The sequence below is a fragment of the Peromyscus californicus genome, unplaced genomic scaffold (assembly GCF_007827085.1).
Source record: "Peromyscus californicus insignis strain IS unplaced genomic scaffold, ASM782708v3 Scaffold_7__1_contigs__length_154581171, whole genome shotgun sequence".
Lineage (NCBI taxonomy): Eukaryota > Metazoa > Chordata > Mammalia > Rodentia > Cricetidae > Peromyscus > Peromyscus californicus.
The window spans coordinates 79,903,705-79,931,064 of record NW_026294595.1 but is presented as its reverse complement, the minus strand read 5'-3'; the positions used below and the strand labels follow the sequence as shown (position 1 = coordinate 79,931,064).

Here is a 27,360-nt window from a genome sequence, read left to right as displayed (position 1 = left end):
AACTTTCGTTGCGCCCAGGGCGTTAGCAGCCTCCAGCTGAGAGCAGCGCGGTCGCGCAGGGCGGAGGACCGAGTCCAGGAGGAGGAGCTCCTCCAGGTGACCGCCAAAGACACGCCTCTCCTCCCTGTCCCGCTGCGGTGACGGCGTCCTGGGGACACAGGCTGGCCTCTGCACGGCGCGCGTTCCCCGAGCGCCCCTACGCGGATCCCGGACGCCTCCTCTGCGCGCTGGTGTCACCCGGGCGCGCGAAGGGCCAGGCTCCGACTGTCGCCGGGATCCAGACAGCGTCCGCGACGCAGAGCCAGGCCGCCTCGGGGACCAGCAGACACCTCGGCTCCCTCCCAAGGCTGGTGGAACATGTTCCTGGGGACGCAGGTGCGGCTCGGGGTGGAGAAGTGGGGAGTCACCGGGAGGGGATGCCTAGGCGGTGGCATTCCGGCATCTAGCTGCCCGTCTGCGCCGGCCAGAGTAGCGTCTGCCTTGGCCTGTGTCCGACCTCTCCTCCGCAGATTCCGGGGAGCAGCTTTTGTTCCCCGGCGCTCGAGGGGTTTCACCTGCCCGGAGCGCCTTGGGTCTGACAGATTAAAAACCGCGCGTGGGGCGCAGTGGCACCACGGCTTTGGGTACAACAGGTCTTTGACTCAGTTCCTACTCAAACCCAACCCGCTGAGACAGGGGCTTTTTTTTTTTTCCTTTTTTAAAAAATGTCTTTGTTACTTTTGTTTTAGTTTGTATGACAGTTGCTAGACTATGTTTCCACTTCTGATCGTACTCAGCCAGCTGACCAGACTTACCCTCGCGTTTCCTCATTGCACAAAAAGCTTAAAGGATTCTGAACATGCCCGAGAAGAAGGTAAGTAAGCATGGCTGCCGACTGGGAGAAAACAGTTCTGGAAACCAAGAGGGGTCTACTATACAGATCTCAAGTGGAGTGTGGTAGGGGGAATTACACGCCCGGGTGAACCACAGAGCAACAACGTATCCTTTGTTTTAATTTGTGGCTTTCTTGTTTAGGGTTGTGGGGGTTTTATGTTCTTTAACTACAGTATGTACAAACTTATGTTTAACACCTGGTTTGTGGTTAACTGAATTGAAAGTCCGAAAATCAGTGAGTTGCCGTTTCCTAGACGAAGCTGTGTGTTAGTTCTAAAGAGCAGGCTGCTGTTTGGAAAGACTGACAGGGAGGTCAGACTCCTGTCAGGACTTGTTTGTGAACCGCTGGGAGTCCCTGCATAGACAAGCGCTCTACCATTGAGTGACATCCTGCCCCCTAGTCTGGACTTGAGAGACCCTGTGCAAAGAATTCTTGTCTTGACCGACTTCCTCTGTAGAATGATGGAATGGGGAGGCGGAATGACCCTTCCGGTCATTTTTTTTTTCAAATGTTATGTTGTCTATATAAAGGCAGATGATTGAGAGATAAGTGTGTGGCTTGCTAGCCCAGAATTTTTCGGTTACAGGTCACAAGCAGATTGGTTCCTGCTTGCATTTTAAAAGCCTAACCTAGCTTTTAAGACCAGGAGGGGAAAAAAAAAGCGCCCTAGGCTCTCAGCCTCCTTTTCCCTAATGAGTCACCAACACTTCGAATTTACTCACACATTCCTGTCCCCTTTTAACAGATCCAGTTCTGTTGTTGGTTTTTTCATTCTTTTACTCTTTGAGGGACCCACCACCCAGCTCCCAAATAAATACACTTATTCTTACGTATGAATGCTTTGGCCTTAGATTGGCTTGTTTCTAGCCAGCTTTTCTTAAATTATCCCATCTACCTTTTGCCTCTGAGCTTTTACCTTTCTATATACCTTTCTTGCTTCTTACTCCATGGCTTGCTGTGTAGCTGGGTGGCTGGGTGGCTGGGTGGCTGTGTAGCTGGGTGGCTGTGTAGCTGGGTGGCTGTGTAGCTGGGTGGCTGGCCCCTGACGCCCTCCTCTCCTCCTTTTTTTCCTTCCCCTCTTTTTCTCCTATTTATTCTCCCTGCCTGGCAGCCCTGCCTGTCCTTTCTCCTGCCTAGCTATTAGCCATTTAGCTTTTTATTAGACCAATCAGGTGTTTTAGACAGGCAAAGTGACACAGTTTCACAGAGTTAAACAAATGCAACATAAAGAATGCAACACATCTTTGCATCATTAAACAAATATTCCACAGCATAAAAGAATATAACACATCTTAAACTAATACTCTACAACACAGTTCTCAGTTTATTTTTACTTGAGTAGAATCTGTTACTAATACTCCTGACAGGCTTATTAATGATTAATGAAGTGTGCTCCCCTGCCGTGTGTGTGTGTGTGTGTGTGTGTGTGTGTGTGTGTGTGTGTGTGTTAGGAAAGGGTAATACGTTAGCCTAAAGAAATCAAATTCTGATGGCAAAATTCTAGGCAATTGGATGGAGAAATTTGAAACAGAGAGAGGTTTTTAGAATGGAAGGAATCCTTCCTGTGCTTCCCAAGCCTTCACCTGTGGTGATGAGCCATGCTCAGTAGGACACAGATACTGCTCTCTGGCATGATCATGAGTACGTTCATTCACTTGACAGGCATTGACTGGCATTGCTGTCACAAACATCACAGAGTAATTTAGGAGTCAGACCCAGGTACAGAGCAGCCTACCATGTTTGTGGGAAATGAAAATGAGTCGGGACCCATATATAAGCACACTGTGTGTCCGGTCCTCTGCCAGCTGCTGGAGTTGTAGAAAGGACTATCATTCAAGAAATGTTTGTTCTTCTGGGCCAGGTGGGATAAACAGATACTCTCCCTAAGCACAGTAACAGAGGTAGGAACAGAGGACCCTGAAAACGGAGAAGAGTAAATGGCAGTTGCCCATGCTGGAAGAGCTATATAAAAGACAGCCAAAGCTTCCCATCTGCAAATGAGACAAAAACGAATGGAAATGTTAAAGGCACAGTATCCTCCCCTTATCTTCAGTGGGTACATTCTAAAACCCTCAGCAGATACCTGAAACCTCAGACAGTACTGAACCCTATGGATAAACACAGCACACCACCAGGCATGGTCTGTTCAAAATGGCTACTAGATGACTAGTGGGCGGGTAGTGCACAGACCGTGGATACTGTGAGCAAAGGGATGATTCATAATCTGGACAGACAAAATGAAAGGGATAGGAGAGTTTATCACACTACTCAGAATGGCACGCAGTTTTTCTATTCCATACTTTTAGACATTGGTTGACCTGGCGTAACTGAAACTATAAAAAGTGAGATGATGAATATGGAAATACCTACTGAAACTGCAGGTGGGGAAGGGAGCCCCCAGCACAGTTCTGTTAAAAGAATCTTAGAACACTGTTGAAACAGAGGGTCTCATTTAGAAAACATAGGGAAACGGAAGAGAAGACAAGAATGGATATTTGAGTAGTAGATTTGTAACAATGGACTGCGTAGATAGCCAGCCTCTTAGGAGAGTTCAGGAAAGAAAAACACGGGCTCAAAGGCCAGTATACACACACACACACACACACACACACACACACACACACACACGCACGCACGCACGCACGCACACACAGTGGTCGTGGTCGTGGGAAAGGAAGGTGGCAGCCCTCACTAGGAGGCCTGGGCACTCCAAAGAAGTTTGCTGTATTCCAAACAGAGGCAAATTTGACTGTGTTTCTTCTGAGATCAGGAGGAAAGCAGGGAAAAGTCTGAGCTGGCCCTGAAGGTTACATGTAAGGTTAGCCCCTCACAGAATTGATACTTTCACACTCAGAGAAGAGGCAAACTGCAGATCCAAGAAGGCACGCTTAAGTGAAGTTCAATTACAGTGTCATGAATAATCCTAGATTGTATTCATGACATCATCATAAATATCATTTCAGGAAAAGTAAAAATATTTGTAGCTCTTTTTCTTTTGTTTTCTAATTAAAAGTAGTTTTTAATAGCCTGGTGGAGAGGCACATGCCTATAATCCCAGCACTTAGGAGAATCTTTGTGGGTTCAAAGCCAGCCTGGGCTACATAGCAAGTTCTAGGCCAGCTTCAGATACGTAGAAACACCTTATTCAAAAAGAAAAGTGGCTTAGTAAAGGGTCTTAGGGTGAGGTGGATGGGTATTTATGAGCTGGATGATGGAAGCATTGTCCATGAGAAAGTTGGCAATGCTTCTTTTTGTTTTGTTTTTCAAAGTGAGATATGATCTCACTCTATAACCCAGGTTTTCCCACGTTCGTGGTAATTGATCCTTGTTTAGCTAAGAGTGATAGAAAGGACACCAGATGGCCCCTTCTGGCCTCTGTGCATCTGCATTTGCTGCATTCTGCTCTCTCTCTCTCTCTCTCTCTCTCTCTCTCTCTCTCTCTCTCTCTCCCTCTGTCTCTCTCTCTGTCTGTGTCTCTCTCTTTCTCTCTCTGTCTCTCTCTCGCCTCTGTGCATCTGCATTTGCTACATTCTGCGCTCTCTCTCTCTCTCTCTCTCTCTCTCTCTCTCTCTCTCTCTCTCTCACACACACACACACACACACACACACACACACACACACACATACAGACACACACACAAAATCTAAATAAAGGAATAAAAGAACTTAGGTCCAAGAGTGCTTTCCCATAGTTAAGAAAGGTACGTTTCTTCACATCCTAAGTTTTTGGCCTCTCTTATATGCCAGCAACCAGTATCTCTCCGTTTGCAGATCCTTCCCACTAAAAAAGAGAACATGAAAGTTGAAGGGATAGCTCACTGGTTAACAGCACTTGTTGCTCTTGAAAAGGAACTGGGTTTGGTTTTCAGCACGGACACAGCATGTCACAACTGTCTGTAATTCCAGTTTGGACACCCATTGGCCTCTGTAGGCACCTGGTACACATAAGCTCACCTAGGCACATGCACATACACATAAATTAATTAATTGAAACATTTTAAAGAGAACATTATAGTAGCAGATAATTAAGTGAAGCATGTTAAAAGCAGGTTGGGGCTCAGTGCTGTCAGGAAATGCCGAACATGACAAAATATGCTAATTGGATAGGAGGAGGGGGTCAGAGTTGTTGAACAAAATCCCAGAGAAGATGCACGAACAGGCCGTGAGCATGCCTGCACTTGGGAAAAACAGCAAGCACACGGGTAGGGAAGACACAGTGTGGTTGAAGCACACAGCAAGCTACAGCAGACGACAGGAGGGAAGGTGGAAGGAACCCAGCCCAGAAGGACAGGGGACCACACAGGAGGGGACCACTAGGTCATCAGAAGGGCTTTGCCTTTATTCTGTCGGAGGTAGGGATGCCACGAGGAGGTTTGGTTGGATTTTTGTTTTACTATATTTTTGGTTTTAGTTTTTGGTTTTTCAAGACAGGGTTTCACTATATACCTTTGGCTGCCCTGGAACTTGCTCTGTAGACCAGGCTGGCCTCAAACTTACAGAGATCCGCCGGCCTCTCCCTTCCAAATGCTGGTATTAAAGGTGGCCGCCACCACCACCCAGTTTTGTTTTGTTTTTAATGGAATATTTTTTTTATTAACTCTTTGAGAATGCTACTAGGAGATTTTGAGAAGGCAAAGTAGGAAGAAAGTTTTTGTTTCTTTTTTAAATTTTTTATTATTTTTAGACAGTCCTGCTTGGCCTGGGACTTGCCAGATAGACCAGGCTGGCCTCAAACTTACAGAGATTCACTTGCCTACACCTTCCGAGTGAGTGCTAGGATTAAAAGTTTTCACCCCCATACCCAGAAAAAGGTATTGTTTTTGTTTTTGAGACAGGGTTTCTCTGTGTGGCCATGGATATCTAGAACTTGCTATATAGACCAGGCTGGCCTCAAACTCAAAGATTCTCCTGCCTCTGTCTTCTGAAAAGTTATTGGGTGTTTTTTGTTGTTGTTGTTGTTGTTGTTGCTGCTGTTGCTTTATTTTTTGTTTTTGTTTTGTTTTGTTTTGTTTTTTATGGGTCCTGGGAATTGGACCCAGGTCCTCTGGAAGAGCAATCAATGCTCTTAACCTCTGAGCCATCTCTCCAAGTCAGAAAAGTTGTTGTTTTTGTTTTTGTTTTAATGCTTTCTTTGTCTGGCAGGATGGCTCAAGAGATAAAGGAACTTGCTTATGCTAAGCCTGACAAGCTGAGTTGACTCCTTGGTGGAAGGAGAGGCCCAACTCCTGCGTGTTGTCCTCTGACATCCACGAACAGGCCGTGAGCATGCCTGCATATACACATATTTGTGCACAAACATACATTGCACACACACAAGCACACACACACAAATATTTAAAACTTTTTTTCCTTTTTTTTTGAGACAAGATCTCACTATACACCCACCTGGCCTCTAACTCAAGGCCTTTCTCTGCCTCCTGAGTGCTGGGATTAAAGGCATGCACCACCACTCCTGGCTAAAACATTTCTTTAAAAGATTCTCTCTGGCTCTTGTGTTAACATCAAGTTGTAAAGGAACAAGGAGACTTGCAAGCCACTGCAGGGGTGCTAGAGAGGGCGACAAAGACTGCAGAAAGTCCTCGTTGCAACTTCATTTGACAGCATGGCTCTCTCTACAAGGAGGCAGTGGAGAAGGGCCAGGAGTGTTGGAGCATCCTGGCCTCTCGGTCTGCCTTGTGAGATAAGACAGCTGTCAGCAGTTGTTCGTTATCATTTCCCCTCCGTTCCACCAGCCTGTATGTCATTATTACAGAGGAACTGACACTAAGACCGGGCTGTGGTCCCACGACAGAGCACCAGCCCAGCACGTGGGACACCCTGGCTTCAATCACCAGCAAAGCCAGGAAAAAAAAGAGAGTAAGAAATTGACACCCTGGAATAGTGATGATAAAAGAAATATTATGGGAATCACATAAATAATTCAACTTTTTTTCTAATAGGCATAAATGAAAAAGCAAAAAGAAGCCAGGTGTGGTAGTGTATGCCTTTGATCCCAGCTCTGCTGGCGGGTTTCTGTAAAAGTTCAAGACCAGCCTAGCCTACATAATGAGTTCCAGGCCACCTAGAATTGCATAGGGAGAGCCTGCCTCAAGTAATTAATGAAATAATTAAAGAAAAAAAAAAGAGCAAAAAGAAATAGGCGAAATAGATTTTTAATGTTTTTTATTTTACCTAATATCCACAATGCCTTCTCAAAGTATACACATATATAACTTGTCTGTGCTCTCTCACGTATTTTTCAATATGAAATCTGAAATTCCATGAGTGCTTTTTATATATCAGTAGACTAGCCACTTTTCTAGTGCTTAGTAGTCATATATGGCCAGGAACGTCTACACTGGCCAAGACAGATCTAGAAGAGTCTAACCTACTTAGATAGTTAATGTATAGAAAAAGATCTCGGGCAAAATCTGAGTATTCTCATGACACTAAAAATAATGGCCAGCCTGAGGTTACAAAACTCACAAATCATATTCCCCCACCTCGTGTTTTTCCTTATTTTGCTGTGTAGCCAAGGCTGACTTTCAGTTCAAGCTTGTCCTGCCTCATCTTCTCACATGCTTCACCTTGTTATGTTTCCCATTGATTTCTCAGCAAATGTGGACGAAATCCCACTGAGTGTTGTGGACACCTGTCTGGACGGTGGGATGAAGGGGTGGAAGGAGCTCTTCCTTTGGGATGGGCTGAATGGCTCTAAGTTAATCTTCTGATTCGCCTGTAATTTTATAAATAGGAGTTTAGAATTCTTTTAGCATACACTTATATAAAACCTGCAATATACAAGTGTTAATGTGGGGCTGGGGAGGCGGCTCAGTGACTAAGCTCCTGCTCTGCAGGAGCTTCATTTTGATCTGCACCAGCCATGCAAAAGTCAAGAATGATCACTCATGGGCCTGTAACCCGGTCCTGGGAAGTAGAGACAGGTGGATTCTGGGAGCTTGCTGGCCAGCCAGCATCCCCAAAGGTATGAGTTTGAGGTTCGGTGAGAGACCCTGGCTCAAAGGAATAAGATGGAGAGTGATAGAACAGGACACCTATCATCCTCTTCTGGCCTCCTAATGCATAGGTGCACCAACACACGAGCTCACACATCACACACACACACACATACGCACACACCAAAAGACCATACTAACTTATCATTAAGGCCCTAGGTTGGACTCTAGCACTAAAAAGAAAAGGAAAGGAAAAGTAGTAGGGAAACAACCTTTGGAAAGAATATCTCATCTGTTATTTTTAGGAAAAAAATAATCACCAGGAAGGACAACTGAAACTTTTTTTATTTTTTTGTTTTTATTTTAGTGTGTATTAATGTTTGCCTGCATGTATGTTTGTGTGAAGGTGTCAGATCTTGGAGCTATAGACAGCTGTGAGCTGCCATGTGGGTACTGGGATTTGAACCTGGGTCCTCTGGAAGAGCAGTCAGTGCTCTTAACCACTGAGCCATCTCTCCAGCCCGGATAACTGAAACTTTAGTAATTTTTATTTATGTTAATAATTTGGGGCATAAACAACTCAAGTATTGTCTGGAATTGCCAACATTTTCCCAGAAGCTGTTTTACTGATGCTATCTGGGAGGCCAATCTGGAGGTCACCCAGGAAAGGTCGGCACAGTTTACCCATATCGAGAGAATGATTTTTTTCCCTCCAGTTAAAACAGGAAGTGTCTGCCTTACCTTTATTGTGTTTGAAATCCTTTTGTGTTTCTTTATTAGTCTTTACAACAAAAGAAGCAGCAAACGTCTTTATGCACCGCCGCCTCCTGTACAATAGGTTTGATTTAGAACTCTTCACTCCCGGGGACATGGAAAGAGAATGCTATGAGGAGTTTTGTAATTATGAAGAAGCCAGAGAGATTATCGGGGATGACGAAAAAACGGTAAATTGTCTGGTGATGTCAATCACCTGGAAAGTTACTTCATTATACTTTGAGAAAGTGGTGATAAATGCATTATAGACCTATGTGCTTTAAACAAAATCAAAATCGTATGCCTATTACCTCCTTCTACTTCTTAAAATGCTAAGTAAGCCTCTTGAAAGTTGGCTTTGTGCTTCACTAGCTTTTGTTTATAATAATTAGCAAATTATGGGCTTTGTGGTGATATTGTGTTTAACCTTTTTAAAAATTAATTATTTATTTATTTGAGACGTGGTTTCTTTGTGTAGCCCTGGATAACCTAGAACTTGTTACACAGACCAGGCTGGGCTCAAGTGCTGGAATTAAAGGTATGTGCCATCATGCCTAGCCATGTGTTCAATGTTTATTATATTAAAAAAAAAATAGTCTCAGGGCAGAGTGGATTTCAGTTCAAGATGTTATTTGAAGATAGCTCAGAGGCCACGGCACTAGAAAGCCCAAGCCCCTGGGTTCTGTCCCCAGCAACTAAGACATCATTGGAGTTAGTGCTTTGAGCATCAATCATTTAAAACAAAGCGCAAGTTTTCCTCTTAGTGATCTTGCCTTGATTGCCCACATCTTTATTTCAACTGTTTATTGACAGTCTCCTATGTACCAGGCACTGAGGATATTACGTGTTTGGTTTTTAAGATTAATTTTATCTCCGTATGTGTATATATGTGCTGCTCATCAGCTGAGTGCTGGGGTCTAAGCTCCGGTCCTTATGAGTGCACAACAAGCTCTCTCCACCATTCACCCAGCCATTCACCAGCCTCTGGCACTGAGGATGTAAAGTGGCCTCTGGTGTCAGGATTTTATTGATTTGTCTATGTAGTTTAAGAGAGGATCTTTTTTTTTTTTTTTTGAGTTGGGAGTCTGGGTAAGTAGAGATCCTCCTGCTTCTGTCTCCTGAATGTTGAGATTTAAAAGCATGCACCACCACTAAGCCGGGCGGTGGTGGCGCACGCCTTTAATCCCAGCACTCGGGAGGCAGAGCCAGGCGGATCTCTGTGAGTTTGAGGCCAGCCTGGGCTACCAAGTGAGTCCCAGGAAAGGCGCAAAGCTACACAGAGAAACCCTGTCTCGTAAAACAAAAAAAAAACAAAACAAAACAAAACAAAAAAAAAGCGTCCATACCTGTCCTAAGGGGGAGGGACTTTTTTAAAAATTTAATTCCCAATTTTTTTATGCATATGAGTGTTTTTTCTGCATATATGTCTGTGCGTCATATGCTTACCTGTGCCCGAGGAGGTCAGACTAAGGCTTCCCAGTCCCCTGGAGCTGGAGTTATAGATGGTTGTGAGCCACACTATGGCTGGCAGGAACCAATCTTGGGTCCTCTTGCAAGAGCAACAAGTGCTCTTAATCCACTGAGCAATCTCTCCAGGCCCAATGTTGTTGTTGTTTTAAAAAATCTCCATTAAAATATAATTCAGTCCTGCCTGTTAATTTAGATAATACAGGGCACAGACAGGTAACACTGAGCCTGCTGTAATACAGAATCTTCCGGAAGAATTCGAAGTGCTTCACTTCCTCTACACGTAAATAATGCCAGCTCCTGCTCTCCCTTCTCAAGCATCCTTCTTTGCTCTTTGCTGAATAAGAAACTCCCCAGGGATCCTCCAAGTGCATAGAGAGAACCTAGTTATCCATTCTTCCATAATCCTTCCCAATCACTCACTTCCTGCAAATATTTGCCACATGCAGGAGGTGAGAAAACAAAGAACGTATTTTATAGTTGTGCCTGTTGGGATTTAATGATGTTTTTCATAATTTAAAAAAATTATTTTAAACTAGGTGGTGGTGGCACACACCTTTAATCCCAGCTCTCCAGAGGCAGAGGCAGGTGGATCTCTGAATTTGAAGCCAGCCTGGTCTACAGAGTGAGTTCCAGGACAGCCAGGGCTACACAGAGAAACCCTGTCTCAAAAAAACAAGCTAACAAACTAAAATTATTCTTTCATCATGGTTCCTCAAAACTCCTCGATTCTTTCAAAGCGCATAGAACTTGAACGGCCTGAGAGATAAATTTGCAAGTCAGTGAATTCAACTCTCCTAGCAAAGCGAGCCCCACCCCCTCACCCCCCAGTGCAGAAAATCAGACTGCTTTCACAGATGGCCAGCCTCAACTGGGTAAGGGGAGACTAGCAGGGCATGGTCATGGAGAGCTGGGACTAGCAGCAATCCCTTCACCAATTAGCCAGACAGCAGAGACAGCAGCATGAGTCACTCCCGTCAACTTGAATGAACTGATGTCCCGACTGTGCCACAGGCCAAGAGTTTACCACCTCCAATCTAGGTCACTGGGAACAAATGAAATGATACTACATTACAGAAATCTGAAAGTGTCGTCTTTTTCCTTAGACTACGTTTTGGCGGGATTATTCGACTAAAGGACCGACCACACGATCGGGTAAGGGGAAGAACTGCTGACATGTCATGCTGTCCTCACCTCTCATCGCCGTAACACATTTTAGTCTTGATGTCTGAGCTTGGCTGTTGCTCAATGTGCATACCAAGGACTGTTTCTCAATTATATGCTGGGCTGTGCGAGACAGAAGGCTACCTTCGTCTGTTTACATACTGAAAATCAAGTTTGGTGAGATCTTAGGGAAATGAGATAATGGGCTTAAAGGTTGTTTAAGCAGCTGGGCTAAGTTAAAACTTGCACAGAAGTAGGACCCTGTTAGTTTCAGCTTATAAACTAGTATAACCTTTTCTTTTGTTACCATCACAAATGAACAGAACACCTCTGAGAGGTAAATGAGGTTGCTGGATAAGGCTGAAGTTAGGTAGGGCTGGGGCTGCAGTTCCAGAGTGCTTACCTAGCAAGCTCATGCATCTAGGCTTGCTCTCCAGCAACGAACACACACACCTGCACTCACGCAGGCGCACACCCACAGTGAGCATGTAGTTCAACTAGTAAAGTGCTTGCATGAGGCCTCGGGTTTGAGCCACAAAACTGGCATAAAATGGGTATGGTGGTGTACACCTGTAATCTCTTTGGTCACCTTCCTCAGCTACATAGTGAATCCCAGGCCAGCCCAGACTCTAGGAGACCACACCCCATCCCGGGAGCGGGAAGAAGAGAATCACTGAAGATATATCTCAGTGGTTGAAGACACGCTTAGCATGTACGAAAGTCTGGGTTCAATCTGCAGCACCAAAAAAACAAAAGGAGATTATTCAGAAGTAGTAGCTACTAGAGAAGGGAAGGCCTCTCTGTCTTACCTGTGTTGGTCATCTCAAGCTGCTTGCTCTTCTTTTTAATAATTTGATCCATAATACTTGTACCTATTTACGGAATACAGTGTGGTATTTTAACACTTATATACAATGTGTGGTAATCAAATCAGGGCAATTATCATATCTATCACATCAAACATTTGTCAATTATTTGAGATGATAATACAAAAATCTTCTGTTTTGAAATATCCAGTAAATTATCAGCAATAGTTACCCAACTTTCTACAGAATAGTAGAACTGACTGGTCCTGTCTGACTGTCATTCTGTTCCTGATAACCAGGTTTTTTTGGTTTTTCAAGACAGGTTTCTCTGTGTAGCTTTGCACCTGTCCTGGAACTCACTTGGTAGCCCAGGCTGGCCTCGAACTCACAGAGATCCACCTGGCTCTGCCTCCCGAATGCTGGGATTAAAGGCGTGCGCCACCACCGCCCGGCTGATAACCAGTTTTTTAATGCCTTCTCTCCATTTCTCCTTCTAGCTGCATTTGGCCATTTATTTAATTAATTTTGCCCTTGATTCTTTCATTTATTTTAGGCACCTCCTGTAGGGGACTATTCCAAGGTTGCCTAATAAAGGGACCAACATGTCTAGCTGAGCAAAATACATGTTTATCCCACTTACTGTTAGATATTATTCACATAATATGACCTGTTTAAAGAAATGAAATAATAAACATAATTAAGAAATGCCACCTAAGAGCTGGCAAGATGGCTCAGTGGGTAAAGATGCTTGCCACCAAACCCAGGTTCAACTCTCAGGCCTCACATGGTAGAAGGAGAACACAAACTCTCAGAAATTGCCATCTGACATCCACATGTATGTCACGACAACCTTCTCACACACAATATATAAATAATTTTTTAAAAAAAGAAAAAGAAAGGCCAGGCAGTAGTGGTGCACGCCTTTAATCCCAGCACTTGGGAGGCAGAGCCAGGCGGATGTCTGTGAGTTCGAGGCCAGCCTGGTCTACAGAGCGAGATCCAGAACCAAAACTACACAGAGAAACCCTGTCTTGGAAAAAAAAAGAAAAAAAGAAATTTAAATAACAAATATCATTTACATTTTTTAGGTAGTTCTATGACACAAAGACTTCAAGATAAATTAGTATTGCTTGGCCATATTGTGGTACACACCTTTAATCCCAGCACTTAGGAGGCAGAGGCAGGCAGATCTCTGGGAGTTTGAGGACAGCCTAGTCTACAGAGCCAATTTCAGGACAGCCAAGGCTACACAGAGAAACCCTGTCTCAAAAAAAAAAAAGAAAAATAGATAAATAAATCAAGCAGTTATTAGTTATGAAATTCTCCTTAGTAATGTGTTAAATTTGTTGAAATTATAGATGATGCTTTTCAGTCATGCTATTAACTTACTTTACTGGGTTTTTTTTTAAGATGTTAACAAAGAGAAAATTGATGTTATGGGCCTTCTGACTGGATTAATTGCCGCTGGAGTATTCTTGGTTATATTTGGCCTGTTTGGTTACTATCTGTGTATCACCAAGTGTAACAGGCAGCCGTATCTGGGGTAAGTCAAAATAGTAACTTCATTGGTGCATTCTGTAGTGTTGTTTTTAAGTGGGTCAAACTGATAGCTATTTGTTTTGAGGTTTTTACTCCAGAATAATCCTAGATCGTCAAGATGATTGCAAAGACAGTTCAGGGAATTTTCATGCACCCTTTGCTCAGTTTCTCCCATAAATTTCCAATTATGTTACCGTAGTAGATCGGTCAAAACTAAGAAAAGAGGACCAGAGATATGGCTCAGTCGGGAAAGTGCTTTCTGCACAAGCATAAGCCTTGAGTTCAGATCACCAGCAACTAGAAAAGCTTGGTGTGGCAGCATGGGCCTGTGCTCCAGGGAGTACAGGGAGGTGGGAACAGGGGCTCCCTAGGGCTTGCAGGCCAACCAGCCCAGCTTAATTGACCACCTCCTGTTCAGTGAGAGACCCTGTCTCAAAAAACAAGGTGGAGAATAACTGAGAAAAACACTGATGTTGATCTCTCTCTCTCTCTCTCTCTCTCTCTCTCTCTCTCTCTCTCTCTCTCTCTCTCTCACACACACACACACACACACACACACACACACACACACACAAACATTGTAACATCATCATTAACTAAACTCTAAATTCAGATTTTGCCAGTTTCTCTGTTAGTGTCCTCTCCCTATCCCACACTACATTTTTGTCTTCCCAGACTCTAGGCTGACAGATGTCTGGTGTTTTAACATCCACATTAACAATCTAATGATGCTGTTTCTAAAATTTTTAAAACGTATTTATTTATTTAGTGTATATGTGTATGGCCACCTGTGTGTCATGGCAAATATGGGCTAATGATGCTATTTCTAAGATCCTTCAAAAGAATACAAGATCTAGGTGTAGCTGCTCAGAGCTATAATCCCAGAACTTAGGAGGTAGGGAAACAGGATTCAAGTTCAGTACCTGTCTGGGCTACATACAGAGACTGGTCTCAAGATTCCAGAGACTGGAGACACAGCTCAGTAGTGCAGCACTCCCTGGAATGTATACAACACTCCTTTTGACGCCGCTGCCCCATTATTTTCAAAAACAGAAAGTCCAGCAGTTTACTGGGTCATGAACTTAACAGATCTCTGTGGCAGAAGCAAAACAGTTCAGGGACCGAGGATATAACTCCGTTGGTAGAGTGCTTGCCTAGTGGCAAGAAGTCCTGGGTTCAGTCCTCAGCACCACATACACCTGCTGTGGTAGCACATGCCTACAAATACCAGCACAAGGGAGGTGGAGGAAGGAGAATCAGAAGTTCAGGATCATCCTTGGCTACAAAACAAACTGGAAGCCAGTCTGGGAATATGACACTTTGTTTTAAGGATGGAAGGGAAACTGGCTTTAACCTATTATTGATACCTCAAAAATAATAAAATAAAATTATTACCAATTAAAGATAAATAGAACATTAACAGAGACTGATAAGAATTCATAGGGACCATAATTATTTGCAAAACTGTCTTGGTTAGGGTTTCTACTGCTGTGGTAAAAAGCAACGTGAGGAGGAAAGGGTTGATTTGGCTTACAAATCCTGGGTCACAGTCTGCTGAGGGGAGCCAAGGCGGAACCTGGAGATACTAAGCAGAAGCCATTGAGGAACGCTGCTTATTGGCTTGTTTGCCCTGGCTTGCTCAATCTGCTTTCTTTATTTATTTTATTTACTGATTTTTTTTATTTTTATTTTTTATTATTTATTTATTTATTTGAGTTTTTTGGTTTTTTGAAGACAGGGTTTCTCTGTATAACAGCCCTGGCTGTCCTGGAACTCGCTCTCTTAATGGCTGAGCCATCTCTCCTGCCCTCCTTGATATATATATATATATATGTGTGTGTGTGTGTGTGTGTGTGTGTGTGTGTGTGTGTGTGTGTGTGTGTATGTGTGTGTGTGTGTGTGTGTATATATCTATATATATATATAGATAGATATATATATTTAAGTTTTTCTCATCTTTGAAATGAATGAGGGAAAAAATTATTCCTCTTAAAGTTTCATAATATCGTTTTCTTTCGCCAGTTTTATAACTTTGGCTGTTTGTTTGTCAGAATTATCATCTTAAAAGTTACTTATTTAAAAATAAAAATTCTTTACATGAGATCAGTAAATATAAAGGATACATTTCTCCACAACATTTAGTAGAGTATTTTTTTCTGGGGGACTAGGGATTTAGCTCTGTTAGTAAAGTTCTTGCTTAGCATACAAAAGCCCTGAGTTTGATTTGTAGCACCACATAAACCAGGGGTGGAATGTGTCTGCCATCCTAGCACTTGGGAGGAAGAGACGGGGGACCAGAAATGCAAGAGCATCCTCAGCAGTATAGCCAGTCCCAAGCCAGCAAAGCATTCCCTCTTGAAGGCTTAAAGGAGATCATGTTGGCTCATCTGAGAGAATCACTTAAAAGTTATTTCTATTGCTATATGAGTGTCTCAAATGGTATTGATAATGAAGATTAAAGTCTTCAAAATTTTTTATTCTAGTTTGTGCCCACAGAAGCTTTTTTTTTTTTTTTTAGTGTCCTAAGAGATCACTCAGCCATTAAGAGTGTATGTGGTAAAATATCACCACGTTTCAGCACAAATAAAATATTATCACAGATCTCTGTGAGTTGGAGGCCAGCCTGGTCTACAAAGTGAGCTCCAGGTCAGAGCCAGAGAAACCCTGACTCCAAAAAAAAAAAAAAAAAGAAAGAAAGAAAGAACTGCTAGGCTGGAGATAGCCCAGTCAGTAACATGTCTGCTATGTAAGCATGGAGTCTGGATTGGACCCCAGCATCCAGGTAAACGGGCAGCCATGTTGGCAAGTGTTTACAGTCCCAGTACTCGGCAGACAGACAGCTGGAGGCTTAGAGCTCTCTGAACAGCCAGCCTAGCCTAATTGGTGAGTACTGGTCTCCGTGAGAGACCTGTCTCAAAAAAGCAAGGTGAATCTCTGTGAGTTCAAGACCAGCCTGATCCACATTCAGAGTTCCAGTATAGCTAGGGCTACCTAAGAGACCCTGTCTCAAACAACAAATGAACAAAAAATCACCCCAAAATGACTCCTGGGGAACAACACCCAAAGTTGTCCTCTGGCCTCTGCACATGCATGCACATTTGCATACACACACACACACACACACACACACACACACACACACACACAAAAGAAAAAAGAGAAGCTACTATTGTGGATTTGGTATGCACATTATGTGTTCTCATTTGCAACTTAATTTTGGTATTTAACAATACAGTTTAAGTGCATTTCCGGAATGGTAGTTTACATAAAATAAAATTTATCTTCTTTTATATTTGTAAGTAAGTTGTTCAAGTTCAGAATTCATCTCATTCACACGACTTTACAGTCATCTCCAGCTCCATGCCAGTGGACCCAGATACTCCCCATCTTCTGTTCAAGTCCCCAGCCCACCAGCTCAAGTTCACCATCATCCTACCTTCTGCCTCTGTGAATTTTGCTATTCTGACATCACATATGTGGAATCACACAGTATTAGTCTAACTGGTTAATCTGGTACAGTATTTTCAAAACACTGAGCATCTTGTAAACTTTCATTTGCCACTTAATATATATTTTCTGGCATATTACTCTAAGATATGATTCCATTCTAAAATAACAGCAGTCTTAGACTAGCATTTGTTTCTGAAAGGGACCAATGTGTATTGTGCTGGGTCGAAACAGGATGTGATACAGTAATGTATGTGAAATTGTGGGAGCTAACATGCTGCTGTTCAGATCCTGAGTACACAATTGACTAGGATTAGTCCTTGGACATGTTACTTACATGTACACTCCCCATAATAATCAAAGCCATCATGTATCATAGTTCCACGGGAGCAACGTTCACACAGATGTGTGAATAATGTCTTTTGGCATTGTGCAATATGGTGGCCCAGATCATTAAGTGCTTAAAATAATGCTTAGTGTATAGTACTAAATCAGTATTAACTATTATTGTTATTATTCATTTTTGAACTCAGGTTGTTCCACACATTTGAGAAAGAGTATTCCTATGTGCCTTTGTAGTGTTTATGCATTTAAAAAATAGCCTCCAACCCAGGCATACAGCTCAATGGTAGAGCACCTGTATAATACATGTGGGGCCCTGGGTTCAGTCCCCAGCATCTAAATGAATAAACAAATGAGTAAGTAAATAGTCCCCAGGGGCTGGAAGCTGTAGCTCAGTGGTAGAATGTAAAGTCCTGAGTTCAATTCCTAGCACCACAAAACAACCAAACACAAAACCTGTTCAGAGCTTGTACTGATTATAGAGGTACTCAGCATTCATATGTTCATATGAAATTTAAATTGAGATGTATCATAAGTAAGATTTTTTTTTTTTTTTTTTTTTTTTTTTGGTTTTTCGAGACAGGGTTTCTCTGTGTAGCTTTGCGCCTTTCCTGGAACTCACTCGGTAGTCCAGGCTGGCCTCGAACTCACAGAGATCCGCCTGGCTCTGCCTCCCGAGTGCTGGGATTAAAGGTGTGCGCCACCACCGCCCGGCATAAGTAAGATTTTTTAACTCAGTAAATTATAAAATAGTAGCCGGTGAACTGGCCACCTGTCCCTATATAGCTAAGTTTTGCTGCCTGTGCACCAAGTGCTGCCGTTGTTCCTCTACACCTGCTGCTCAGTGTGTTCTGGAGTTTTAGAAAGTGAGGGGGAGTGTTCAAAGAAGACATAGAGTGATTACCATTTGGTGAGAGAGAGGGAGGGAGATGTGTGTGTGTGTGTGTGTGTGTGTGTGTGTGTGTGTGTGTGTGTGTGTGTGTATGGAGGGAGGGCGGGGGGAGAGAGAGAGAGAGAGAGATTCCAAATTTAAAAATTTGAAAGGGCTGGGAAATTTCAGTCTAGGGAAGATGGTGACAGGTGAATCCTGTTAGAACAAGAAGAATAAAAGGCTGCTTTTTTGGAAAAGGTTTTTGAGAAAGCCATAATCTGTTCCATCCTGGGAACACAGAGGTGGCCAAAGCAGACACATTGCTTAAATAATGCACAGCAGAGCAGGAAGAACCTGTAAGGTAGAGGAGCACCCATTGGGATGCCAGCGTGGGACTCCCAGGGGAGGTCAGGAGTCTGGACTTGTCTGAGGGAAAAGAAGCTGTGGGATTTGATGGCTGGTAGAAAGCTGGAGGACATATAGGGAGAATGGGAGTTGAGTATTGACTTCTGGCTGAGGAGGAAAATGAAACTTGGATTTGACAGAATAAAATAACATTTTATTTCAAAGATTTTAAAGACAGACGAGAGGGCCTGAAGAGCTGGCTCGGCAGTTAAGAGCACTGGCTACTGGTATAAAACAAAACCCTTTTTTTTTTTTTTTAGATAGGTGAAGGAAGGGCAAAACAACAAAAGACAAGCTCTAAAGATAAAGGAATTGAGCTGACATTTCTCCAGAGGGGACAAACCAATGTCTGAGAAACACCTAAAATGACAGTGAGCATGCTGGAGTTACACATGCCCATCCTACTGTGTCTGCCTTTTACAAAGTTCTGGGAATCGAAACTCAGATCATCAAGGTTTCAAGACAACTCCCCAGACCTATATCAACTGTCCCTTAGTGGGAAAAAAACTATAGACATGCATCAGAGGTTGACCAAAGTTGTCTGACTTTAATTGTCATATTACCCTTAATTCTAGGAGGTGAGTTATGCATTGATACTTTATAGCCAGCCAACTCCACGGTCTAAACAGCTCAATTTACTAACATTTAAATTGTAGTTTGAGGACTGGCAATATGGCTCAGTGGGTAAAGGCACTTGCCACCAATTCTGATGACCCAAGTTCAATCCTTGAGATCTACAAGATAGAACCAACTGAGAAAGTTGTTCTTGGACTTCCCCAAGCACACTGTGGCATGTGTGTGTATATGTGTGTGCATATATATGTGTACATATATACACACATATAAATGTAATTTTAAAAATTTTAACGTAGTTTGCGATTCAGAGGAGAGGATGGAAAATGTCAGACCTGTGTGGCATTTTAGCTTTCACTGGCTGATAAGGTTTTGTGAAATTGTTAGTATTCTTTAGGTATAGTGGTACAAATCTACAGTTCTAGAAGTCAGGATTGCCAGTTCAGGACCAGTTACAATAGTGAGTTCAAGGTCAGCTCAGCAACCTGAAAAGACCCTTTCCCAAAATTTTCCAATGACTAGAGACGGCAGCTCAACAGTACAGTACTTGCCTACTAGCATGCCAATGACTCTGGGCTCAATCCCAATATGAAGAGAAGAGAGGAGAGCGGGTTAGACTCTTTGTTTCACTGTGGAGAGTGGAACCCAGATCTTTACACACACTAGGCCACTGCTTTACTATGTACTTGGCCAAGAATAAATGGGCTTAGAGAAAAAGCTGGAGAAAAGAAAAAGACAGCGTTCCCGGAATGGAACAATGCCAGTCAAGGCACAGAGAAGGGGGTTGGGGTGGAGCTCAGTTGGTAGATCTCTTGCCTAGCATTTATGAAGTCAACGGTTCAGTACCCAGCACTACATGCCTATAATCTCAACACTGAGGAGGTAAAGGCAGAAGTTCGAGCTCATCCTTAACTACATAGTGAGTTTGAAGCCAGCTTGAGCTACTGAGTCCCTGTCTCAGGGGAAAAAAAATAGAGCAGAGAGAAAAAGGGGGTCTCAGAATTCTGTATAATTAACCAAGAAGAAAGCTATGAAAAATACAGTGAATCCAGAATAAGAGAGGCTTTGCAAAGAGGGTTCAGGAGCTATGTAATCATGGAAAGCAGGCCATGTCTAGATTACATGGCAGAAATACTACTTGGGAAGGTCAAGAGTCAACCAGGCAACAAGACTGAAGTGACTTGGCGACATGCCACCTCACAACAAAGCCTGGATTTGATTTCCAGAGCAGGAGGAAAAGGGATTCACTCTGCTGGAAGCATTACGTCAAATGTCCTACTCAGTGCACACCAGCAACTCTGTTGAGGTAGCTCTATTACCCCATTTTAGAGAGGAGGAAACTGAGTCAGGGAGCTTGACTTTGATCACAGGATGACAGGATTAGTTTCTGACTAATGTCTAACTTCAGTGCTTCTCTGTGTCACCCTGGCTGTCCTGGAACTCACTCTGCAAACCAGGGTGGCCTCAAACTCACAGATCCACCTGTCTCTGCCTCCCAAGTGCTGGGATTAAAGGAATGTGCCACCACTGCCTGGCTTCTAGAATTTTTAATGTCATTATCCCAGAAATTCACTTCTCTTCAATTAAATGTCATCTCTCTGTTTAGTTCTTCAGCTGTCTACACAAGAAGGGCCAGACACACACCCTCCATCATTTTCAGAAGCCCGGAGGAAGCTGTCTTACCTTCATCGCCACCTTTAGAGGACGCAGGACCACCTTCCTATGAACAGGCAGTAGCACTGACCAGAAAACACAGTGTCTCACCACCACCTCCATATCCTGGACCAGCAAAAGGGTTCAGGGTATTTAAAAAGTCTATGTCACTCCCGACTCATTAAGCCCACCTTGCCGCCTTGCTGTAAGACATTCATGTGGTTTGAATGATTTGTTCTCCCTGAAACAAAAAAGATTTGCCCATTCAGCTTTTTATGACAAACTGCAAGGAATGAAGGAGCAATACACACTGAACAGAATTCACCACAGTTCTGCTTTCGGCTCAGACCGGGACTGGATCTCTATCATCTTGGTAAGAGACTTGAACTTCATTTCCTCGAAGTTAAGAAGAAAGTGCCTTTGTGCAATGTATGTTGTACTGGTTCAAAAGTCTGCTATAGCTGGGTAATGTGATGAATGCCTATAATTCTCACACCCAGGAGGCTGACTTGGGAAGGATGAGAGTTCAAGGCCAGCCTGGGCCCTGTCAAGACCCTGTCTCAAAACAAGACAAAGTTTGTTAATAATTAGAATGAGGAAACTAGGAACCGTCAATCATTAATTTAATGTCAAATCATGATATTGGATCTTCTCTTCATTAGGATTTCTTTTTGGCTAAAAATACTTCACAGAATTTGACATTTTGGTGTAGCTCTGTGGCCTTGATATAATCACTTGCTTTTCTGATTCAATTGGTGCAGAGCGTCCACCAAATTTGCAGGTCTTAGTTTTTCACTTGCTATCCATCATGTTTCCGTGGGGTAAGAGGTACCAAGAGGGTTTTGTTGTTTTTTTCTAGAAATTACTACTCATGGGTTTAGGAGACACCTCACTTGGAAAGTGCTTGCCTTGCAAACATAAGGACCTGAGTTCAATCCTCAGTACCCAGGTTTGAAACAAACAAAACCACAAAACAACAACAAAAACCATGAGTACTTGATACATACCTACAATCCCAGCACTGGGTAGAAGGACATAGGAGGCCCCCTGGGGTTGGTAGCTAGCCACTGCAGCTGAATCAGGAACCTCCAAGTTCAGTGAGAAACTCTGTCTCAAAAATTAAGGTGGAGCCAGTGAGGTGGTGCATTTACCTTTAATCCCAGCACTCAAGAGGCAGAGATCTCTGTGAGTTTAAGGCCAGCCTGTTCTACATTGTGAGTTCTAGGACAGCTGGAAAGCCTGCCTCAGAAGAACAAAAGCAGAAAACAATGTCCAGTGGTAGGAGCACAAGCCTTTAATCAGCATGCAGGAGGCCAAGGCAGGAGGATCTCTGTGAGTTCGAGGTTGGCCTGATCTATAGAACTAATTCCAGTACAGTAAGTGCTACACAGTGAAACCCTGTCTCAAAAACCATTAAAAAATTAAATTAAGTTAAAGATGAATTAAGGTGGAGAGCAACTGAAGAAGATACCAATATCAACTTTTGGCCTCTACATACATGTGTTCGCATGCATGTGCACACACACATGCACAATATTGAGCTGGAAGTTGAGTGACAGAATAGTAGAGGCAAGTGGTTGAGCTCTTACTTCATATGTATGAGGTTAGACTCCTCAGCATTACCAACTAAAGTCACCAGAAAGCCTTTCCAGCTTGTGTGTGTGTGTGTGTGTGTGTGTGTGTGTGTGTGTGTGTGTGTGTGTGTGTGTATGCTGGAGACTGAACCAGAGCATCACATATGCTAAGCACATGCTGTATCATTAAGTTAACTCTCAGTCTCCCTCATTTTTTCTAGTACATCTTAACACATGGAAAACATACTATAGTTTCAACAGATACTTTTCTGTTGTAGTCCTATAAATGACCAGTTCTTCCTCAGGAATGTAGAAGAGGAGCTCAGTGGAAAAGTCCGTGCTTAACATGTGTGCAAGACCCTGGGTTAGATCCTCAGCACCCAAACAGAACGAAAATGTAGCAGAATGTGACTCACAAGCGGAGCACACGCTCCCTAATTTACATGCCTGTCTATTTCAGTGACTCACAAGCGGAGCACACGCTCCCTGACTTACATGCTTGTCTATTTCAGTTCATTTGCTTGTCATGTGTCAGGGTACTATATGCTCTGGGGTCAAGGAACTTGAACTCTTGAAAAATTGACTAGACACCAGAGAAGGTGGTGCACACCTTTAATCTCAGCACTTGGGAGGCAGAGGCAGGCGGATCTCTGTGAGTTCGAGGCCAGCCTGGTCTACAGAGTGAGTTCCAGGATAGGCTCCAAAGCTACACAGAGAAACTCTGTCTCGAAAAACCATAAAAAGAAAGAAAAGAAAAGCTGACTAGAAAAAAAATTTGTGGTCTTCTTTGTTGTTTGTTTCTGTCAGACATTTCCCTATTCTTTAAGATTCTTTATAAATTGTTACTTTGTTTTATGATGTTATAGAGTTGAGATCACAACCTTGCTTGCATTTGATAATTACACCCAAATTAAATATTTAGAAAATCCACATCATTTTGCAGCGTTTGTGAATGTGAATGTGTGTGTGCCTTTCTTTTATAGCATTGTAATCTGTGTTACACCAGTGTAACACACCAGCAGTCTCAGCACTTAGGAGGCATAGGCATGAGGATCACAAGTTTGAGGCCAGCCTGGGCCACATACTTAGTTCAAGGGTCACCCGGAGTAATTAGTGAGATCTTGTCTCAGGTAAAGCAAAACAAAACACAAGACAGCATGATCTTCATTAAGGCAGATAAAAGGAAGATGTCAGTTGTTAGAGAGTGGCAAAGCTTTATCCTTTTACATTTTCAGACTTGTTGGCTGCTGGTCACAAGTAAATCATCTATCAACACCTCCATGTAATTAGAAGTATTTTCAAGCCACCCATATTACCTATAAAGTTCTGCTGTTCTTTGCATCTTCCCTTCCCTGGTATAACTGTGTGCTTTACACTGACTTTAATTCTCTTTTTAAAAGGTTACTAGAACTGACGTTGCTCACTTTGTAACAATCAGAGTTAAGGCAGGATTGCTTGAAGTCTACCAGGTTGGTGAAAGCTGGTTTTGCAATGAGTAACCCACTTATCTAGTCCCATCCCACACTTCACAGGGGAGCATAATCCTAAGCCTAGAGGACAAGTAGACATATAAAGATATGAGAGAGTTGGAGAGATTGTTCAAGTGGTTAAGAGCATTTGCTGCTCTTCCAGGAGACCCAAGTTTGGATCCAAGCACCCATGTTGGGCTGCTCACAGCCACCTGCAATGCCGTCTCTCAGGTGTCCAGTGACTTCTTCTGGTCTTTTCAGGCACCTGCACTCATGTGGCATACACTCACACAGACATGCACACATACAGATAAATTTAAAACTATTACTTTTATTTTATTTTGGTTTTCTGAGACAGGGTTTCTTCTTGTAGTCCTGGCTGTCCTGGAACTCCGTCTGTGGACCAGGCAAGCCTGGAACTCAGAGATCCACCTGCCTCTGCCTCCCAAGTGCTGAGATTAAAGTGTGTGCCACCATACCTGGCATATATATATACACACACACATATATGAAATTTATTTTAAATTTACAGTGCTGGGGGTCAGGGCCTTGCTCATGGCAGGGAAGAGTTTTACCCCAGCTTACACACACCTCCGTACCCTGTATCTTTTACTGAATCCTAATTTGAACTATTCTATTGACTCCCCAAGTCTAACCCCAAAGTTAGCTTCAGGACATACCTGTGACAGCCTCACCTTGTCCCACTGGCAGCCTTATATTTACCATCTAACCCTAACTTGAAGGGCTCTTGAATTCACCACGAACACTGGGGGGAAATCACTGGTATTTCTAGAGCATCTAGATGTCATGATACTTTGAATACAAACAGAAAAATGTAATAGAACCCTCGTTAGCAGGCCCCGGGCAACTGGAGGGGATTTCTCAGCCACAGACACAGCCTTCCGTGCCACTGGTGGTCTCCTTCCGTGCGGTGTGTTTGGTGCTGAGGTCTTTGTGTGGTCACTGTGGGGCGTTTTATTTAGTCTTGCTTCTTCTCTGGGCAATGGCTGGATGTTAAACATTAAATCTGTTTCCACAAAGGTTTTATATACGACTTTCTTTCCGTTACAATTAGGAAATGAACGGAATATGGCTATAATTAGATTTGAAAGAGACAAAGACACAGTTATAAAACTCTACATTTGGTAGGACAAAAAAAAAAAAAAAGAGTACAAGCCTTGGCTGTGGGAGTTGCACATCTGTTAATAATGTGCTCCTGAGTGAGGAGGACGGGGAGGGATGCTCTCAGAACAATCCAAAGCTGGAGAGGGTCACGGTCCTCTGCACCTTTGGGCCCCCGTTTACCTCCAGACTTTCTTCTTTTTGTGTGTTGGTGTTGGTGTTGGTAATCAAGCCCACAGCCTTGTACGTGCCAGACAAACACTCTCGCAGTGGTTTGAACTAACATCCCTCCTTCCTTGCATTGGTCTCCGAATTTCTAATCGGATTTTTTTTCTATTTCTCAAATAATTGATTTGTGTGTATACTCCTCCTAAATGTGCAAGAGAATTTTAATGCTAAAAGTTACTTGTGCTTAACAAAAGCTCATATTAGTCATAATATTTTTGTTTTAATCAGATGTAAAATAAATTTTACTAGTTGTTTGATCTGAAATGGATGACATTTATACTAATAGAGGAATGTCTAGTATTTCTGTAATTCTTTTTTTTTAGGATTAGATTTTTTGGAGACAGACATGGTTATGCCAGGAATAGTAGTACTTGAGAAACAGAGGGAAGAAGATTGATGCAGGTTCAAGGCCAGCCTTGACCAGAATGAGACCATCTTAAAAAAAAAAAAAAATGAGCCGGGCGGTGGTGGCGCACGCCTTTAATCCCAGCACTTGGGAGGCAGAGCCAGGCGGATCTCTGTGAGTTCGAGGCCAGCCTGGGCTACCAAGTGAGTTCCAGGAAAGGCGCAAAGCTACACAGAGAAACCCTGTCTCGAAAAACCAAAAAAAAAAAAAAAAAAAAAAAAAAAAAAAAAAAAATGAAAAGAAACAAAGAAAGAACTAGGAAAGAAAATCAAAGCCAAACACTGAGGGAAGAGTGGTAGAATACATACTTAGCTTACACCAGGCACCTGGGTTTGATCCCCAACACCAAGTGAACAAATTTAAATAATGGGCTGAAGAGAAGGCTCTGTGGGTAAAGGCACTTGCTGCCAAGATGGCAGTTCAATCCCTAGGTCGCACATAGTTGAAGGAAAGAACTTACTCCTGCGAATTGGTATCTGATGACTTCCACATGTGTGCAGTGGCCTGCATACATCACTACCCTCCAATAAGTAAATAAATGCAATTAAAATTTTTTTAATTAAAATAAGATAGAAATAAAAATCATTACTTTTGTAGATATTGTCTCTGGTCAACGGGAATATGTATGATATATGTTGACGCCTTCAGTCTGATGGACTGCGTTTCTGCCGTGTTTGGGGTTTACAAACATTGTTTTAACAGTTTGATGTTAACCAGTACAAGTGTATCAGTATTTGTATTATCTGGAAAAAGCAACCCATTTTTTAATGCATAGCCTTCCTGAAACATAACTGTGTTTTATTTTAATGAACTTCTTGTTACATTTACTTTTTATACATGTGAATAAACTTTATACTAAGTCATATTTATTGCTTATTCTATAATGACTCGCATGTGATATTGTGCAGGTTAAACCTGACCAACTAATTGCATGTTTTCAAAATAATGTTTATAGCATATATATCTTTGATTTGGCTGGGCCAGCATCCTATTTAAATGATTGAGCTACAGCTGTGTGGGTGTTATTGTTTAATAAAGTTTTAATATTTAATACACGATTTGAGGCAAATATATTACTCCTTAAGACTAAATGTATGTGTGCTGGGATGTGGCCTAGCATGTGAGAATGCTTGCATTTGACCCTTAACTCAGCACCAAACCAAAACACACCTCTTCCTCTCTCTACGGCTTAACAGTCAGCTCCTTTCAGCACTAACATACCCTTGTCCAGGTGGACCACACTTTTTTCATGAACCCTCTGAAGTACATCACACTTGCTTTCAGGTTTGGCAATTGTAAATAAAGACACTATCAATAGCCATTTATAGGTTTTGTGTGGGCATGACTGTACCCATGATTTAACAACCAGGCCAACAACCACTACTTTATCATTTTTGTGCTCTGATGGCTACATAGTGATATTGTGGCTAATGATTGTGGCTAATGATATGTACCTAAGGTTCTTCCATGTCTTCTCATGACTTGAAAACTCATTGAGCATTAAATAACATTCCACTGTTTGGCCAACCTGGCCTACATCGTGAGTTCCTGAACAGCCAAGGCTATGTAGAGACCCTGGTTCAAGAAAAAAAGTTGTATTGTCTAAGTATACCAGTCTACTTATTTGTATCCATTACTTCTCTCATTGTTGAAATGAAATACCCAACAAAATCAACTTAAAGAAGAACACATTTATTTGAACTCCCAGTTGGAGGATACAGTCAGTCCCTGT

General features: G+C 42.7%; 1 protein-coding gene across 1 annotated transcript; it reads left to right on the top strand.

The window, feature by feature from the left end:
• On the top strand, positions 1-26,684 carry Prrg4 (proline rich and Gla domain 4). Its single transcript, XM_052724942.1, has 6 exons — positions 1-375; positions 729-853; positions 8,590-8,753; positions 11,136-11,184; positions 13,410-13,542; positions 20,783-26,684. The coding sequence occupies exons 2-6, from the start codon at positions 751-753 to the stop codon at positions 21,012-21,014; spliced, it is 681 nt and encodes a 226-aa protein (XP_052580902.1). The 5' UTR covers positions 1-375; positions 729-750; the 3' UTR covers positions 21,015-26,684.
• The last annotated feature ends 676 nt before the right edge of the window (positions 26,685-27,360 follow it).